Raw genomic sequence first — 19,933 nt, forward strand, 5'->3', positions numbered from 1 at the left:
CATTTCCTCAATCACATTACGGTCACGGACAGTAGAAACTGTTGCAACATTTGGTGGCTAGATTTTAGCAAGTGAGATGGCAAATTTTCTATTATTCAACAGAACATTTAGTACAGGATGTAAATTAAAACAAGCCAGTTCTCTTGCAATGCAGTAAACTAAGGGTGTAACCTTATAGGCTGTACCCTCACTGCTTGGAAGCCCCCCAAACTCTCAGAGGCTTCCGAGATTCTTCTGTCCTGCTGGGCTGAAGCCGACAGGGCAGGAGGAGACAGGGCAGGAGGAGCGGCAGAGACAAACTTCACCTCCCTGTCTTGTGTTTTGTGATTTCCACTAAATGGGCTTTTCAACCCATCTAGCAGGGTGCTTTGGAGGGGAAGGGCAGGATGAAGCTCAGAGTATCTCATATGCTGGCCTCTCCAGTCTCCTCCCCTCCCCTGGAACACTGCCTTTCCTTCTCGGCTGCTTTTCTGATCCCAGAGTGCAGCCAGTGTAGTTCTTTCTGCACTGGCTACGAGTGGTGGGTGGGTTTGGATCGCTGACTCCCCCTTCTGAAGCCAGGACACTGTCTTCAACCACGGAGTGAGGACTGGGATGCTCACCTAGGGACCATAGGATTGCTCTCTAAAGGTGCCTCGTCATGTGCCTTTCACAACACTCTCACAAGCTTTTACATCAATCCCCAGCCTTGTAGAAGATACTTTAATATATCCTTATATTGTGCCTATAGTACACAGATATAGCACGTCTTGCTAGTACTGCTATTAACTAATTGAGGATTTTTATCATTTAGTCTTGCTTTAAGTCAGGGATGAGGAAAAGTGTGGCATGCCAGATGTTTAAGTCAGGGATGGGGAAAAGTGTGGCATGGTGTGTGGTAGAGGGGAAAAACACCACTGGACAGGTGATAGACGAGAGACAGGCTCTGGTGCTATTGAAAAGTATAAAATCTTTAATAGTTCTTTTTGTATCAAAGATTTTATACTTTTCAATAGCACCAGAGCCTGTCTCTTGTCTATCACCTGAAATGTGTGGCATGCCAGATGTGGACTGCAAGTCCCATTAGTCTGCACCATTGCCTTTGCTGGGGAGGCTAATGGGAATAGCAGTCCACCCACTTTGGAAGCACCACATGTTCCCCAAACATGCTTTAAGTGATTGCTCAGCTCCACAGCTCCCCTGACCCTCTCCAGGAGGTTGGAGGGGCTGATGTGGGGTGGGAAAACCTGCCTTTGGCAGCCCAGGTGCATGAGCTTAAATCTGGATCCAAACCACCAGCTACAATAATTTTAGGTTATGTAGCTAGTTTTTAATAACTTCATTGCTACTTTATTGCTTCCTCGATTTTTTTTTTAAAAAATGCACCACAGATACATAGGAAAAATGTTAATAAACCCACTTCACAAGGTGAAAGGGTGACATTTCTCATATTACTTTTCACTAAGTCTAATGTAAGCTTTGTTAAAGCCCGAACATCTGCATGTCCCCAGTCCCATTACTTTTTAGTGCTATTGTTTTATCTAAATTCCCCATTTCTGTTTTCAAAACATTCAGCAGCATCCTAGAACTTTCCAAGATCTTCTCATAAGCCAGCTCGGTTTCAGCAAGCATTTTGTCAAGTTCCTTCTGTGCAGCATTTTTCCATGCTAAGCTTTCGCATGTGCACTCCAAACGCTTCGTCAGGATCTTGATTTCATCCTGGATCTGATTCTTCTCCTCTTCTGCTTGCCCAATTTGCTTGTTCAGCTCTTCTCTTTGTATGCACAAAGCTTCTATGTGTTTCACCAGTTCGTTATTATAGCCTTGCAGAACAGCTCCTTGATGAGTCATTCTCCTGGCTCCTCCCTCCTGAGGAAGAAATGTCTTGTCTTCCACTGGCTGTGCTCACCACCAACTTCCTATACCCTTATCATTTAAATAAGGAAAGAAAGAAAAAGCACTAATCATCTTTGAGCAACACCCTGCAAAGCCAGCACACTTACAGTGGAAAAACCAACCAGTAAAGTGCAAGTAAGGAAATCATTTTTAGAAGCTTCCAAAAATTTTACTTTTCAACTGCTTGAACTTTTTTTCAGTCAGATATGTGAGCGATTGTGGCTTTTCTAAGACATAATTTAGCTGCTGATATTTTAAGACCTTTGCTTGAAAAAGTTATTACATTCATTGTAGAGCAAATACTGTATAGTACTCACTAGGAAATTAACTATTTTCTTTAACATATTGGGATGGATTCAGATTTAGTCATGTATGCATATATTGCCCAGTTCAAGGTTGACACTGAAGTGGACAGTATCCACAAAAGATTATGCTACAATAAATAAATCTGTTACGCCTTTAAGGTGCCACAAGACTCTTTGCAGTCATACTTGGGAGTATACACAGTGAAATCAAGGGTTCAGAGAGCTGATCATCTTCCAATGTGATACACGTTATCATTTGCCAGCAATGCCCTACTGCATTCCACGTAGGCCAAACGGACCAGTCACCATACAAAATAACACATGGACAGAAAACTGCATCAGAAATGACAATATTCAAAAACCAGTGGGGCAACACTTCAGCCTCCCAGGACACTTTGTCACTCACCTTAAGGTGGACATTCTTAAACAAAGGAACTTCAAAGACAGACAATGTCAATGCAAAACAGTTGAACATTAAGGTTCAGTTCTATATCCTGTGGCTTGAATAGCTACAAAGTCTTTTTCCCACCCTACTCTTGTTAATCAGCTTATCAATGCAAGGAGGTCTATATTATCACTCAACAAGTTTTGTGAATGGACACTGTTACTAGGCTAATTTTAATTCCCTTTGACCTCATTGTTTACAATTCCTCCCCCATCCCCGACCATGTCTACATGTACTTTAAAGTTACACAATAACATTGTATACATCTGATGAAGTGGATTGTAGTCCACAAAAGCTTGTGGGCATAATAAATCTGTTAATCTTTAAGGTGTCAGAAGACGCTTTGCTATTTTTGCAGCAATGGACTCTTCTGGAAATTAAGTCCCATTGAGTCCAATGGTTCTCCATGCTGAGCAGGTGTGGCATGAAGGCAAGAGAGAGTGTGAACAATAAGTTGGCATCCTACCGCCTGACCCAACAAGGGTACCAGAAGTTCAGTCCTACCCTAGTAACCTATATGCCAGCCTTCCCCAACAGGCTGCCCACCACATGTATTGGACTACCATCATCCCCAGGCAGCACACCCATTGTCCTAGGGATGATAGGGGTTGTAGTCCAACACATCTGGAGATTGCTTGACGCAAATTAGGAACAGCTGCACTATTGGTACAAAGCCTGCTGTACGCAAAATGCATCTCTCTATAAAAGCCCACTTCATCCTTTGAGAAGGTCTATTCATGTGCTGCAGTTTTCAATGTTAGCAGCCCTGCAGAGAGCAGGGCCCAGACGTAACAGCCCAACAATGGAACCGGGGGATTCAGTTTTATTTATTTTTTGGCCCTAGATGTCTGACTATTTCTCTCTAAGGAGAACCGATGCAAACGACAGGAATTTCCGTACCAAAGACGGCAGTGTAGAAGTAGGGTTGGCTTTCGTCAAGGCGGGGATGACAACAGCTGCGCCTACTCTCTTTGGCACATCTGTAACAGCACAGGTAAAGAGAAAGGAGCTCGGCCCGCCGCCCTGCAGCCGGTTTCCCCCTTTCGACCCTTCCCTCCGCTGAGACAGCCAAAGGAAAAAAGTGGCGGCACCCACCGATCCGCTGGAAGATGCCCACGAGGCAACCCGCTGCCGCTTGCCTCCGTAGTTGGCAGCTGCTCTTGCCGGGACCCAGAATAGCCCAGCGGCCGCCCACGTGCCTCCGAGAATAGCCTTGTTGCCATCCTTAGTAGAAAACGACGGCGGCTGCCGCGGGTCAGTCGGCATTAAGGGCCGGGAGAAGGCGTGCCCGGGCGAGCCACTAGGAGCCTTCGGGGTGGAGACTTCCGAGGAGGCAGCTGTGCCCGACACAGCTGGGAAGAGGCATGCCGCGCGCGCGCCTGCGCAGTTCTATGTCTGAAGTCGCAAGGGTAATTTCTCTGCCTTTCCGCAAGCGGATGGGTTGATGCGCAGGAGCCCGATTCAACGCGTTCCTTAGGCCAGCCTTCCCTGACACGCTCACTGGGGGATGCTGGGAGTTGTAGTCCAACACATCAGGAGGGCACCAGATTGAGAAATTGGCCTTAAGTATTCCGAAGCAAGTCGCCCGCAGCTCGAGGGCGCTTCCTCCCAAGCTGAGCGCACGCATGTTTGCCTGGAAAGAAGTTCCATTTGGATTCCATGGGGCTTGCTCTCCAAGTTAGAGCGCAATCCTATGCGTGTTTAAACAGAAAAAAACTCCTACAACTCCCAGTATGCCCTAACCAGCCATGCTGTAGGGCTTTTTCAGTCCAAACACGCATAGGAGTGCACCCTAAGTGTGCATATAGGGTTCTAGTAGCCTTGAGGATGCAATTCCATGCCCACTTTCCCGAGATTAAGCCTAGCTCAAAGCAATGGTATTAACTTCTGAGTAGGATTGCCTGTGAATGGGACATTTGAATGCTTTCTTGGAGATTGGTAAGAGCATAGGAAGAGCCATGCTGGATCAGACCAAGGGTCCATCTAGTCCAGCACTCTGTGCACACAGTGGCCAACCAGCTGTCGACCAGGGATCCACAAGCAGGACACAATGCAACAGCACCCTCTCACCCATGTTCCCAAGTAATTGGTGTATATAGGCTTATTGCCTCTGATACCGGAACTCTTCAAAATCTTAAAAAATGCTTTATTATATACACCACATAAAAGTGGTTCTGGATTTAAATAGCAATCATCATCATCATCCCAGTGCCATGCATACCAAATGCTTTACTGGTTCCTCATCCTCACTCCCGGTTACGCGTATGAGCTAACTCTCACCCCGGTGACTCTAGCGTTGTCCGGCATAGAACGCAACACGCCTCTCCCGTCGCTGCGGAGAACGTCTTTCAGCTGGAGCAGGACCGAAAGAAAATCCGCCTCAGCCAATCAGAGTTGGAATCCTTCCACCACTAGGCGAGCCGCTTTTCAGAGCATTCCCCGGGGAGGTCACGGAAATAGTCGATGGTTGCCGCGTTCTTTGCTCTTCCTCTTTGCGGAAATAGGCGATGTCCGATCGCTGACGGAGAGAGTCGATGTCGGCTTGACGGAAATTACCGAGGTTTTCCGAAAGCGGAGTCTCAAAATCAGCGGCGGGGAGGGGAGAAGGTAGCATAGGCTTAAAATTCACGGCGAAGGCTTGCCGGGACGTGACGGAAATCACCGATGTTTCCCGAAGGGGAGTGTCTCAGAATCCAGACTGGAAGAAGGCGGGACGTAGATCTAAGAAAGAGGAGGGAGTATTTGGGGGTGGGTTTTTTTAAGAATGGGAGGAGCTGTGGCGGAAAGAGCCGACAACAGCCGACGTTAAGCGAAGGCGTCGTCGTCCGAGTTTCCCGGATGTAGTCGGACGGCGGTAGTGTTGGGAGCAGTGACTGAGGAAGGGGGGAGGAGGCAGCGGAGGGCGAGCGAAGGCGGATAGTGGCGGCGAGGGGGACGTCGTCGTCGTTGTTTACCGCACTCCTCCGTGTGTGTGCGTGCGCGCGCCTCCGGCTGCGGCGTCTCTCCTTCTCGCTGGTGCGGAGAGGAGATGGGCCCGTGAGCGCTGCTTCCCCTCACAGCCGAGCTGCCTGAGCCGCCCCTCCTCCTCCTCCTCCTCCCTCCCTTCCCCTCCTCCTCTTCCCTGTCCCCGGTCGGAGCGCTGCTTCCCCCTCCCCCCTCGGCGGCGCCCGTGGCCCGGCCGCGCCCTCCTGGTCCCCTCAGTCTCTCACACACAGGCCGGGCATTGATGGTAATGTATGCGAGGAAACAGCAAAGACTCAATGATGGGTAAATAACCCCCCTCCCCCTCCCCGTTCCGCCCTCCCGTCTACTCTTCTCTTCCTTCCCCCCCCCGCCTCCCCGCTGCCCCCCGATACCAACGGCCAGTAACGGTCGCTCGCTCGCTCACGTAACGTCTTTCTCTCTCTCTCTTTCCAGCTGTCACGACCGCAAGGGGGACTCGCAGCCCTACCAGGTACCGACTTCTTCGGCCGCCGCAGTCCCCACACTGATAGGCCCTGCGGCGGCAACAACTGGAGTGTGGGAGGGCGAGCAAAACTACTCGAGCGCAGGCCTCGGCCGCCCCTGTAGGCCGCGCAGGAGCAACCGCTTCCCTTTCCTCTGCTCCGCGCGCGCGGCGGCCGAGGACCGGGAGCGGCTGCAATAGCGGCGGCGGCGGATTCCCTTCCCCGAGTGCGAGGGCCTGGTCGAAAGCGAGGCAACGAGAGGCCTAGGCCCGATACGGCCGCAGTAGGACGGGAGGGGGGGGCGCATTGTTTTTTCCTACGAATGAAAGAGGTGGTGGTGGTGGGGTAGTAATGCGTTGAAAATTAACATTCGAAGAGGGCTATATTTTATTCGCCCCCCCCCCGCCCCCGTTCGCGCTTTCCTAAGGGAGGAAATATGAGCAGGATAGTTTCTAGGCCTTGGGCTATAGTGACTAAAGTCCGATGGGAATTCTAGTTTTTCACATTCTTTCAGTGAGAAAATCTTAAATTGGAAGTAAGCAAAGGTACATATAAATATACTTGAAAACACTGGGATGAGGTGCAGAAACATTGGCTTTCCCTCTCACATATGCACACAAACGGTTTGGAAGAACTAGGGGTGTAAATAGGATTACTTGACCATTGCACTTTCATACCTAACTTATCAGGTAAGAAGTAAAATTTGACAATTGGAGGCTGCAGTCAGTGACAGTTGCATCTAATATAAACATCCAGCACCCAGAGGCTTGCATTGTGAAAACATGCAGGTGAAAAGAGCTGCTGACCAAAGCAGCTTACAGTGTGCTGTGTTCAGTATAATAAAAGGTGCTGTTGGTGCTAAATACATATATAGTAGTTCTAACACATGTAGACCATATCCCTTTTCTACAACTACAAAGTTTATAGCATTTCTAGTACTTTTATGAGAAATGTTTATGTTACATATCAGTCAGCCTGGCTTTATAAACAAGCGGTCCCATTGAATAAAATGGGGTGTTTATATTGTTTATGTGGAATAAGCTATTGAGGTGGGGAAAAGTGAAGAGGTGTATACTAGTATCAGGCGCCCCATAGGCTTTGCCATGTCACTTACGCACTTGTATGTGGTAATAAGTCATTTTTCATTAGTTAAGTATAAAATTGTTGTTCCCCACAATCGAAAGAATGTTACTACACTGCATGTGTATGTCATAGTCTTTAATACCTCGTGAAACAATTAAGATTGTAATCTTGTACCTACTTATTTGGGCATAAGCCTCATTGAACTTGGTGGGGTTTACTTCTGAGTAAACATGCATAGGATTGCACTGTAAAAAGGTAATTCTGTGAACATTCACTTGGGATTAATCGCCATTAAACAGTGGGACAGGTAGAGGGTTGTGAGGTAAAATACTTCAGAAGAAAGCTTGAATCAAATGAACATGCACATACTGCCCTAAATGCATTACTTTGAATAAGTTTTAATGATCAGAAGTAGAACTTGTTTGTGATAAATTGGGAGTAGGGATGAAACAGCCAAAATTACTTGTTGCTAGATTTGAAAAATGACGAGTTATGGCTGGGATCTAGACAATTGTGAAACTAGTTCCATGAATCAAGAGGGTCTATAGGCTGTCATCCCCCCCAACAACTTTTCCTAGATGGCAAGGGTTTCTGAAATGGGAATGTTTCAAAAACAAGTTTGTGAGATAGTATGGAGGTCAGCTATTGAGGGTGGGGGAGTAAAAAATTCTTTTAGGCTACCATGAGCCCTTTGTATATGCCTAAGGGCACAATCCTATGCATGTTTAGACAAAAATAAGTCATATAACTCTTAGCATCCCCCAGGCAGCCATGCTGCTTGGGGGATGCTGGAAGTTGTAGGATTTATTTCTGTCTAAACATGCATAGGATTGTAACCCTGAGTAACTCTTTGGATGCCAGTCATTGCTTGGACATTACCTAACATTATATGAAAACCTAGAGGATAAAAGTATTGGTTGTAAATTCTGTGGCTGCTACTGAAACCACAGCTTAGAAATTTGTTCTTCTGTTGTAATTTTTTCCAGGCTCTTAAATACTCATCAAAGAGTCATCCCAGTGGTGGTGATCACCGGCATGACAAGATGCGAGACACCACAGACCCTTCACCACCAAATAAAATGTTGCGGAGATCTGATAGCCCTGAAAACAAATATAGTGACAACACTGGACACAGTAAAGCTAAAAGCATACATACTCACAGAGTTAGAGAGAGGGATGGTGGTGAGTTATCTTTAACTTATTTTAATACGAAATTCTGCTAGCTATTAAAACTTGCATCAAAATAAAGCATATCAATGAAGTGAAGGATTTACCTCAGCATTATTTCAGTCCAGTCACAACACTACCTAAAAATGAAATACACAGATAGTGTTTTTTGTTTCAATCTACTTTATTTTCCTTTCGTTATACTTAGATGCTTGGCTTTTCATATATTATAAATGAAAGCTTGCTGACCTGATGACCAGAAGATTAAATGATACTTCCTTTGAATTTTCAATCTTCTTAATTTCTTGAATTTGTTTTCTACTCAAACTTACTGTCTTGCAAAGTTGGAATTACCTTGGGACTAATATCAATTCTGTAGCAAGATATAGCAGGCTCTAGAGTAACTGACAGCAGTTCATTAGTTACATCAAATATACAACATAGCATGGAGTGCTCCTAAAATACACTGTTTGGGTTACTATTTAAATAAATGGAAGGTAACTTAAAAACATGATCAGTGGCGAAGGGGGTTGGAAGTGGAAAACTGAGATTCTAACTACATTACAATCTCCAGTCCTTTGTTGATAACTTTTGCTGCAATCTGTATATTTAGGCTTCTGCACTTGGAAAGCATTGCTGGTTGTCTTTTTGCCAGAGTGCTGTCCAAGGTAAAAACACCATGCCCCAGCAAATGAGGCTGTATATGTTGTCATTCTTGCTGTTTTGGGCCCTACGCTGATCCAAGTATTTAGAAGGAGGTGGAGGGTTGCCACTCAAATCACTGGCCTCTGCTTAGGATGTGTATATGGATCTCTGTATCCAGCAGCTGCTTGTGCTATATGCAAAGGTTTGAAGATTGGCAGCTTCGTTCTTACTAGTAACATTTCAAGTTAAGTGTAATGGGCAAATATGGATTTCTTGGATTTTTATTAGTATTGAGAGATTTTACTTAAGTGATGATTTCTAAAAAGTTTTTTCCCCTGTTTCATTGTAAGTATTTATAGTACTGTTTTTTAAAAAACCAAACCAAAACAATTTTACTTCAAGCTCTGTGTATCTTATGTATTTAGAATACATAACATTTTTCATTCCTTCAATCAAAGTGTGATAGATGTTTTGAGCATATGTTTCAATTTAGAATAGGGTTATGATTAAATTAAAAATAATTTGGCAAATCTGAATGAGAAAGAGGGCATTTGCTGGTGTACAGTCCCAGTTGTAAAGTACCCATGGCACTTTACAACTCACAGTTTTTGTGTGCGTATTGCTTCAGTTCTTAATCAAATTTTCTCATAAAATAGGACTTCTGGGGAAATGCTTTGGCATTTGCACATGGGTGTTGTCCTCCTGAAAACAACCATTGTTCTCTGTGTCGTTGGGTCGTGGAGAAGTCCACGAAGTCTGAATATGTAACTTGAGATCAGATTATGAATGTGAGGCAGGAGGAAAGGATTTTGAGCCTTCTAAGGCAGTGGCTTTTTAACTGGTGGGTTGATCACCAATGTAAGGCAGGTCAAATCAGATGTGATGCCACATCTTCCTTGTTTGTGGAAAATACTGCTTATTTCAGAATAAGAACCAGAAGGAGAATAAGAGGAAGGAAGAGGAGAGGGAAAAACTACTAAAGGTAAAGGATGGATGTACACAATTTTAAAAAAATATTAAATATTGCAATTGGGGTTAAACAACAGATTCCAGGACTTAGAAATCTGAAGAATGAAGGATTTAATTACAGTAGGCTATGGGGTCTAGGAGTTATGTCAGTCACTTCATGGGAAAAATAATTAAAGTTTTACATTTGAATTTTATTATGTCGTTTATAACAAGCTATTTAAGTGAAACAATTACATTTGAGTTCACTTTTGAACTACACCTATTTAAAGCAGATAATAGATAACAATATAATAATGAATTATTGCCCTGAGAGATGGCGAACAGCTTGCATGTCCTACATGTTAGGAAATTTAGGGAAATCTTGCTGCTTTGAACCTGTTGGTCAGCCAGCATGGCTTCGTAGAACTAGGCTCACTTGTAGGAACTGTAGTGGTATTTGTTTCCCTCCAGTGCACTTTACTACAGTGTTATTTGAAGGAAAAGAGATTGTATTGTGGCTTGTAGGGAAGCAGGTCTGAATTTCAGCTTGAGAGGCAGTGTGGTGTAATGAATAGAGCATGGAACTGGAAAGTCCTGGTTTCAAATACCCCACTTGGCCTTTAAGCTTTCTGGGTGGTCTTGATCTCTCAACCAATCTCCTCATTCAGGGCTATTACGAAGATAAAGAGGGATTACTACAAATACACTACCATGAGCTACCTGTTGAAAGAGTGGAGTAGAAAAGTGATGGCAAAACTAGTTTAAGTACATAATCCTAAGAGATCGTTGCCTCATAGAGGCCTCTGAGGTTGGAATTCTCTGTTTATCCTATGACCTGCTGGCAGGAACCAGGTAGGGTGGGAGGAGGATGGTGGTAAATATGCCTCTCATCCCTGCTTTACTTTACAGGTTCAGCTAGACAAGCTTCTTGGATTGTCTAGCTGACTAATTCTGTTGTGGGTGGGATCAGCAATGGTTTAGGATCCTGTGGATCTTGGCCTCTTCTCTCCATCCTGCTCTCTTTTCCCTCTCACCAAGCTCTTTCATTGTTGTTGGTGTGATCTTGGAAGAGCAGCCAACGTGCTGCTTTCTGTAGTGGCTGTGAAGGGTTGGGGGGAATGGTTTGGTCTCTCCTGAGGTCATAGCAGTGTCTACGGCATCAGGTTAGGGGAATTTGCCATAACTATTGGTCCCTGGTGTGGCCTCCCAGGGACCGTAGGATTGCTCTGAGAAGCAGACTTCTCAATGAAGCCAACAACATTTTAACCTGTTGGTTGTTTTACTGTGGTTTTAGTTTTTGTGAACCGCCCAGAGAGCTTTGGCTATTGGGCGGTATAAAAATGTAATAAATAAATAAAATAAATAATAAATATTTAACGAAAAAAGGAGACTATATGCAGTGGGTTGTTGACACAGTTTTTGTGCTATGATTTTATATGCTTGGAAATAGAGGGATGTATTGTCTCTATGAAGTCTTTTGTTAAAATGTAGGCTATTATGAGTCTTGGCACAATGATATTTTTGGGTGTGGGGTGGGGAGAAATTGGTGTGGTAGGTATACTTTACAAATATTTGGCGAATGGATCTGACATACTGACTATAGGTTCCATTAAATAGTAAAGATTGTGACAGACAACCCTAATCCTGTTCTCTTCTTTAGCTGTTGTGATGAAGGCATTATACATCAGGTGTAATTGCCTCTTTAAAAAGTTTCTTTCTACTACTTCACCAGTGAAGTAGTAGTGCTGCTAGATGAGTGAGGCTGCTTCTGTAAACGCACAGTGGAATGATTGAAATTGTGTGTGTTCTACATCTCCACCTTCCTACCCCTTCCCCCAAGTCTGATGTTTAGGGTCTTCTCCAGTATTGCTGCAATAGTGTTGAAGCCTGCTGTTGCCCTGGTACAGGTAGCAACAAGGGATGAAGGCCTGTGTTGGTTTCCTTGCCACACTGAAGCAGAATAATGGGCCTTTACTAGCATTTGCCCTTGTTAAATATTCCTATGTCACAAAAATGCACAATTCTAGGTACTATACATTTGGGAGTCGCGTAGGTTCATCATTTAAAACATAAGTGACTTGTCGCTTGCACGAAAGCAAGGTAGCAGAAAAGCATTATAAGCTGATGTTTTATATTTGAAAGATCTTAATCTTTTGTGTTTCTATGCTAAGCTTCACACTAAAAGCTAAATATATTGCATGAGATCAGGCTAAAATGTCATCTTCCTTCCATATTGTGTATAGAAATAAATGCAAGCAAATACATTCATCCTGACCAATTTGCTTGGAAGTAAATTCCATTGAAATCAGTGGAAGTAAGTTTGGGAAAAAATAGGACTGAAATGTTAAGGGTTCTCATCCCTTCCAAGAAAATACTTCAGGCCTCAAACTGAGTTGCTTACAACTTAAAACATACTGTTAAACACTATTGATAACAGGATTTGTTTTTGTTGAACCTCCTTTAGGAATTGACAGTGTCATAGGCAAACACTAGTTTGTTAAGCAAACCGTCAAGTCTCATGATAAGGGTAAGTTTTTCCTAGGTTGAAACTCTTGATGTGAAGAGTTACATTGAAAATCTGGAAATGGGGGGAAAGATAGAAACTGCTCATTTGTCTTTCCCATTCCAGAATAGCGCTGTAAAGGCGTGGACCCCCGCCCTGAAAAAGTAGGAAAACCCCTGTTTTTCCTCATTTCCCCCCCCCAAAGACTGCCCCCCCAAAATTGAACAGCTTTGGATTATGATTATATATTTTTTTAGAATTTAAGACCAAGGATTTATATATTGTTACTCAGCTTTTATGCTCCCAAAAATTATTTCTAAAAACTATGTAATGAGAATACTTTTATAGAAAGATTAGAGGTTTATAAAAAATATACAAAAAAACAAAGCCAAGGGGGAAAATGTTTTTTAATCCTTTCTGTAAGATTCCCAGCATAGTTATTTCTTTCATTCCTTATTAAAAATTATTGATCTAAAGCATATTTTACTGATAGACATGCTTAGTAGAGTCACCATTGTGCATACTTGACAGTGTGGGTTTTGTTCTTTAGAGTCCTATTCACGACGCTGTAGCAGTCATTTAATGTAGTTCTAATCTAGTCAGACAATAATTATAAATTTAATAACTGAGTTTACTTTTAAAAGTTTTAATATATAATGATGATTTTATGAGCAAACTAAGTTATATATAAAATAACTTTAAGAACAGAAAGGCTGCTTTATGTTCCTAAAGTAGCCATCCCCAACCTGGTGCCCTCCAGATGTTTTGGACCACACTGCCTTGCATTCTTGACCATTAGCCATGCTGCCTGAGGTTGATGGGAGCTGAAATCCAAAATATCTGGAGGGCACCAGATTGGGGAAGGCTGTCTTAAAGCAACAGACTTGAGATGTGTGAAGAATTCTAAAAAGTATTGCTTATTTTTCAATTTTTCCAAAAATTTTGTGTCCCCCACCCCCACCCAAAAAACTGGGTGGGGGAAAACATTCTCCCCCCCCCCCCCCGCATCGCCTCAAAATTTCTGGAAGTTTTACATCACTACTCTGGAAGTATATTGTTCCTGTGTGGTGTGCAATAGGTCTTGGTATCAGTGGGGACTGATGCGGGTTCTTAGATTTTTTTGTGATTAGAAAAGACATCCTTGATCCTTTTCCTCCATATGAAAAGTGGGATGAAAGAGTGGTGTGCATCAGTTCTGGGAAAACAGGACTGTAACAGAGATCTTTCTGAGTTTCCTGAAAATGACACATTTTTTAAAAAGCACAAGAGGAACTAATTGAATGCCTGACCATGAGGAGGACATGAATTAATAGATAAGGTGCTGTCTTTAGAGCATGGGTACTGTCAAATGCTCTAGGTTTGAAAGCCAGGGATACTATATGTATGTATTACTTAAAAAACTTCAGTAAAGATGCTCCATCTCATTTTCCTAGATGAATTTTTCATAATGCATAACTAGTTAGGATAGAATGTTAAATATACCAGTAATACAAATTTAGATATAATAGCTTAAATATGGAAGGTTTATTTTATTGAAATGTCGTTCAGTCCCTATATCCTTGTTTTTTTACCTGAGTAACATGACAGTTGTAATGGTTTTTATCAATTGCTTAATGAATTAAGACTGCGATCCTATACCTATTAAACTTGGAACAAGGCCTACTGAACTCCGTGGGACTTCTGAATAGATATGTATAGATTTCACTGTCAGCGATTTTGCTCATGTTAGAGTGTTTTGATTAGCATCATTCCATCAGGAAAATAGTTTCAGCAATTGTCTTCTGGTAACCCAGATTAGGACAAATTTAGTTTAGCAGTTAATCTCAGGATGTGGCTAAAAGCACTGAATCTTACTTTTATTAATTAAAGAGTTCACACACTTGAGATGCAATTTCTGAGATGGATAGTGAAAAAGAGCATAAACTTGTAAGTGCTCATGATTTTGCTAATGTTCTGAATAAAGAGTTCTATACCTAACTTGTCACTTCAGCAAAATATAAGGCTGCACAAGTTTTTCTTCAGATCAGTTCTTATACTGGATGGGAGTTGGGATGTATCTACTTGGGTTTTCTTTAAAGCTAAAACAGAACAGTTTACAGAAAGTAAACATATCAGGTATTACAGCTCAACAATTTGTCATTAAACACAGAGGATGTATAAAATTAGGAATCAAGTAAGTAAATGCCTGATTTTTTAAAAAAAAATGCTCTAGGAGTGGGCAGAAGTTAGGTCTCCAGATGTTTTGGACCTCAACTCCCAGAAGTTCCTGACAGTATGGCCAATGGTCAGGAATTTGAAATTCAAAATATATGGCAATCTATTCTTTGTCCACCCTGCTCTATTGCAGCCTTTCCAAGTCTAGAGCTCTCCAGATGTGTTGTATTATAACCCCCATCATTTCCAGTCAACATGGACAATGATTGGAGATAAAGTAAATCATTGTAGAAGTGTAGATGCATCTGGAGGGCACAGTGTTGGGGAAGGCTGCTCTAGAGATTAAAAAGTGACTTGATACCAGTGATTGCCTAAGGTTCTATGGCTCATATTGGAAAAGGCCACTCCTAAGGTGACCTGGACCCCAATCATGTAGTGGTGGTGGGGATTAAGGCTCAAAACCAAACCGCCTGAAACTTATTTGCAGCTGGGGCTGCTCTCTAGAATTGAACTATGGACTACTATAAGTTGCTAGCATGGGTATGACAACTTTGACTTCTGAGGTAGTGAATACTTTGTTGAGAGAGGGAGTGGTTCCTGCTGCCTTTAAGGAAGCAGTAGTGAGGCCTTTGCTAAAGAAAGCTAGCACAGACCTGATTACCTAGGGCACTTAACGACCAATCTCTAACCTTCCCTTTTTTGGCAAAGTTCTTCAGAATGTCGTGGCATCTCAACTCCAGATGGTTTGGGAGGAAGTTCATAGTTGGATCCATTAAAGTTCACATTGACGCCTGATTTGAGGCACTGTATTGTGATGATTCTAATCTTTCCTGTGGGTCAGTCCCAGAATATGGTGTTGGAGGATTTCTGTTACACTCCATGGCCTTTAGCTTAGGGGGTGTCTCAGGGTTCCAGTTTGTCCCCACTGCTATCTGGCTTTGGTGGGGGAAGTTATCTGGATGTTTGGGCTGCACTGTCACCACTGTTCAGGTCACCACAACTCTACCTTGCGTTTTGACCTACAAAATCCAGGGAGGCTATGGAACTCTTGAACATGTCTGGAGGTGTTTTGGGGATGGTTGAAGATCCACAGACTGGAACGTAATCCCGTTAAGACGGAGTTGCTATGGGTTGGGAAGCTAGCTGATCTGGATGGAGCCTGGATGGAGCTGATATCTGCCAGGCTTGTACTATTCCTGAAGGACCAAGATTGCAGTTGACCTTATTACCATATGTGGAGGTGGCAGCAGTGACCAGGAATTGCTACTTAACATCCAGTGTTAGATACTGTGATGCTCTTTACGTGGGGCTAGAGATGTAAAATTTCTGGAAATTTTGAAGCCATGGAAAAAACCTGTTTTTTCCCCGTTGTTTTTTTAAAAAAACAGAATTTTTTGGAAAAATTGAAATAATGCAATATTAGCAGTTTTTACAGATTGAAAGTCACTTTGTTACTTTAGGAACATAAAATGTAATTATGTCCAAATTGGTTTGGCATAAAATTATTACATTTGGTATATTAAAACTAGTGTATTCAAACAATTATTACAAATTTAATTTACTTTTTTTACTTTTTTTTGGTAACAAATGGAGCTACAAGCTCCTGAACTGTTAGGAAAACCTGAACTGTAAGAAACCTCTTTGGTTCTGCCAGTTTATGAGGAGCAGGCAAAAAACAATTTTAAAAAACAACTGAAGAAACCAACATTAGTAACAAAGAAAATTATGTCTCTGCTAGTCCTCCAGTGTCAAGACATAAAGCCCCCATTCCCATAAAAAACTGAGAAAAATGGAGGGAATGGACCAAAATTCAATGAATATGCATGAAATTTAATCAGACTCATTTTCTGACCTATAGCTATCAGTATTAGTTTCAGTCTCTGCTTCCATGGAAGTGCCCCTTAGAGGTAGAAATGCATCTTCCTCTTGTATTTGAGAGTTTTAGTCTCAGTTTGCAACCTAGGACTTGCTTGTCCTAGGTGCACAGACATTGTAATAATCTGATACTGTACATTTTTTAGAAACCATTTGGAGAAGTAAATATCTGAACACCTTGTCTTAAACATTTTATTTATCATGCTAAAATAAAACATCCCGTAATCTGTTTTTTTGTCATTTTTTTCAATTTTTCAGAAAAAAACCAAAAATGGTTTCGGGGAAAAACCATTCTCCCCCCCCCCCCCCGAATTTTTCCATTTTTTTTCCCAGGCCTTCACATCTCTACCTTTGAAGTCTGTTTGGAAACTTCAGTTGGAGCAAACTGTTGCTCACCTGGCTATTGATCTGGGCCAGGAGATAAAGCATGTAACACCAATTTTACATTAGTTGTACTGGTTGCCAGTACATTTCCAGGGCCAATTCAAGGTGCTGTTGTAAATCTGGCACCAAAATGTTTAGGGCATTAAAGGTTATCTTAACAATTGCCTTCACCAGTATGATCCTACCCATTTGTAAAGATCAGGTACTGTGCTTGCCAATAAGATCAATTAGGTTGGTGGGCATGGGAGAGAGGGTCTTCTCAGTCATGGTCCTGCAGTTGTGGAAATCTATTACAACTAATCTACACATAGCCCTATAGTGCAGGCGTTCAAACAGGCCTTAAACATCCTCCCAAGACTTCTGCTAGTTTAAAGTGTTAAATGTAAATATTTGTGGAATAGTTTATGTCTACATTGCAAGGTACTCTCTCAGTGCTATATGATAATTTTTATGTACCTTTTAAAATGATGCAGTATTTTATGAAATATGTTTTATTCTGAATATTATATATTTGACAATGTTAATGATATTTTTTTAAATTTATTTTTTATTTTATTTAGAGTATTTTTATCCCGCACCTCAGCCAAAAGGCTCTCAGAGCAGCTTACAATTTATCAATAAAGAAGACAGTCCGTACCCTCAGGCTTACATTCTAAAAAAGGCACGACACACAAGGAAAAGTGGATGGGGAGGGAAGAGGGAGAAAATAAAAAGAAATTAAGGAGACTGTTTAAGCTGGTGGGAAGGCCCTGCTCCATCCTCTCATCTCCCAATGGAGGGGCAACAGCTCCTTCTTCTTCCCCACAGGGTGAAGATGGCAATTAGCCCTGTGGGGGGGTGTCCAGCTGAAGCAGGCTCTGATGGTCCCTGCCTGCTCCAGTCCCCCTCGCATCTTCTTCCCCACAGGGTGAAGATGGCAGTCAGCCCTGTGGGGGAGGGGGGGTCCAACTGAAGCAGGCTCTGATGGTCCCTGCCTGCTCCAGTCTCCCTCGCATCTTCTTCCCCACAGGGTGAAGATGGCAGTTAGCCCTGTGGGGGGTGTGTGTGTCCAACTGAAGCAGGCTCTGACGGTCCCTGCCTGCTCCAGTCTCCCTCGCATCTGTATTTTTACAACTGTAACATCATTTCACTTCAGATACAGACTATGATTTAAATTCAGAGCTGATTTGTTGTAGGCACTAAGTACTATATGTACTGTAATGCATCTTACTTGGTGTTGTATGGTGTCTTGTGAGGGCTATGCCCTAGGAAGTTGGCCTAGAAATGCTTAAATAAAAATAACTGTATGAGGAAACATTGTTGGAGTTGTTCATGTACTGTTACTGTATTCTGATGTTCATCCTAGTTGTCATTTCAGAAGCTTGTTTTTGGTTTGACTGAGATTTCACAAAATTAAGACCTAAAGATGGTTTGATTTTAATACTGTATTTTTTGGATTGTGTGCTCTTATCTTTCTCTTGAAAATTAACTTTCATATGCTAGATTCTATCTGTTTTAAAGTTGTGCAGAGCATAAGAAACTTCAGTGCTTACTCCAGTAAAGAATTTTGTCATCACACAGGTCTCATTACTAGTAATAAAATCACTTATATATGTTTTAGAAATAATTCAATGAAAACTCCTTTGCTTTCATAGCTTCTTGTATTCATGACTTCTTTCAGTTTACAGTCGTATGAAAAAGAAAGTACGCCCTCTTGGAATTGTATGATTTTACATATCAGGACATAATAACAATCATCTGTTATCATACTGTTTAGACCTTAGCAGGTCTAAAAATTAGGTAAATACAACCTCAGATGAACAACAACACATGACATATTACACTGTGTCATTATTTAACAGAAATAAAGCCAAAATGGAGAAGCCATGTGTGAAAAAGTAAGTACACCCTTACTGCTTCCATAGGAATTAAGATGCTAAGCAGCAGACAGGTGCTGCTAATCAAATGTCTGTGATTAATTGATCATCAGCAAGTATGACCACCTCTATAAAAGCCAAAGTTTTTTCAGTTTGCTGGTCTGGAGCATCCAGGTGTGTGTTAACACAATGCAAAGGAGGAAAGACATCAGCAATGATCTTAGAGAAGCAATTGCTGCTGCCCATCAATCTGGGAAGGGTTATAAGGTCATTTCCAAACAATTTAAAGTCCATCATTCTACAGTGAGGAAGATGATTCAAAAGTGGAAAACATTCAAGACAGTTGCCAATCTTCCCAGGAGAGGACATCCCAGCAAAATCACTCCAAGGTCAGACCGTGCAATGCTCAGAGAAATTGCAAAAAACCTGAGTTACATCTCAGACTCTACAGGCCTCAGTGAGCATGTTAAATGTTAAAGTTCATGACAGTACAATTAGAAAAAGACTGAACAAGTATGGTTTGTTTGGAAGGGTTGCCAGGAGAAAGCCTCTTCTCTCTAAAAAGAACGTGGCAGCACGGCTTAGGTGTACAAAGTTGCATCTGAACAAACCACAAGACTTCTGGAACGATGTCCTTTGGACAGACGAGACCAAAGTGGAGAAGTTTGGCTATAATGCACAGCGCCACGTTTGGTGAAAACCAAACGCAGCATATCAGCACAAACACCTCATACCAACTGTCAAGCATGGTGGTGGAGGGATGATGATTTGGGCTTGTTTTGCAGCCACAGGACCTGGGAACCTTGCAGTCATTGAGTCGACCATGAACGTCTCTGTATACCAAAGTATTCTAGAGTCAAATGTGAGGCCATCTGTCCGATAGCTAAAGCTTGGCCGAAATTGGGTCATGCAACAGGACAATGATCCCAAGCACACCAGCAAATCTACAACAGAATGGCTGAAAAAGAAAAGAATCAAGGTGTTGCAGTGGCCCAGTCCAGACCTCAACCCGATTGAAATGCTGTGGCGGAACCTTAAAAGAGCTGTGCATAAACAAATGCCCTCAAACCTCAATGAACTGCAGCAACGTTATAAAGGAGTGGGCCAAAATTCCTCCACAACGATGTGAGAGACTGATAAAGTCATACAGAAAATGATTACTTCAAGTCACTGCTGCTAAAGGTTGTTCTATAAGCTATTGAATCATAAGGTGTGCTTACATTTTCACACATGGTTTCTCCATTTTG

At 42.4% G+C, this 19,933-nt stretch overlaps 2 protein-coding genes across 7 annotated transcripts in view; one reads left to right on the plus strand and one right to left on the minus strand.

Moving 5' to 3' along the window:
* Positions 1 to 686: 686 nt before the first annotated feature.
* On the minus strand, positions 687 to 6,137 carry LOC134398004 (microtubule nucleation factor SSNA1-like). 4 transcript variants are annotated; one of them, XR_010025396.1, is made up of 3 exons: positions 6,014 to 6,137; positions 4,906 to 5,346; positions 1,828 to 1,905 (listed from the first exon to the last, which is right to left on the minus strand). XR_010025396.1 is itself a non-coding variant. In XM_063125158.1 (2 exons), exon 2 carries the CDS (start codon positions 1,828 to 1,830, stop codon positions 1,462 to 1,464), a length of 369 nt encoding a protein of 122 aa, XP_062981228.1. In that variant the 5' UTR covers positions 1,831 to 1,905; positions 4,847 to 4,888; the 3' UTR covers positions 687 to 1,461. The 4 variants fall into 4 exon arrangements, 3 of the variants coding, with proteins under 3 accessions (XP_062981228.1, XP_062981210.1, XP_062981219.1); XM_063125158.1 differs by lacking the exons at positions 4,906 to 5,346; positions 6,014 to 6,137 and adding an exon at positions 4,847 to 4,888 and having other exon boundaries at positions 687 to 1,905; XM_063125140.1 differs by lacking the exons at positions 4,906 to 5,346; positions 6,014 to 6,137 and adding an exon at positions 3,721 to 3,862 and having other exon boundaries at positions 687 to 1,905.
* The window catches only part of WAC (WW domain containing adaptor with coiled-coil), a 62,467-nt gene continuing 48,025 nt past the window's right edge, over positions 5,492 to 19,933 (plus strand). The window contains exons 1-3 of one of the 3 annotated variants that reach the window (XM_063125119.1): positions 5,492 to 5,892; positions 6,043 to 6,079; positions 8,141 to 8,336. In XM_063125119.1, coding sequence (XP_062981189.1) covers positions 5,852 to 5,892; positions 6,043 to 6,079; positions 8,141 to 8,336 — 274 coding nt within the window. In that variant the 5' untranslated portion in view covers positions 5,492 to 5,851. The remainder of the gene's footprint in view (positions 5,893 to 6,042; positions 6,080 to 8,140; positions 8,337 to 19,933) is intronic. The other 2 variants (XM_063125129.1, XM_063125110.1) reach the window with 2 other exon arrangements.

The sequence above is a fragment of the Elgaria multicarinata genome, chromosome 1 (assembly GCF_023053635.1).
Source record: "Elgaria multicarinata webbii isolate HBS135686 ecotype San Diego chromosome 1, rElgMul1.1.pri, whole genome shotgun sequence".
Classification (NCBI taxonomy): Eukaryota; Metazoa; Chordata; class Lepidosauria; order Squamata; family Anguidae; genus Elgaria; species Elgaria multicarinata.

Coding starts and splice junctions, on each gene's coding strand:
- LOC134398004 (XM_063125158.1), bottom strand. CDS start 1,830: ATGACTCATCAAGGAGCTGTTCTGCAAGGCTATAATAACGAACTGGTG.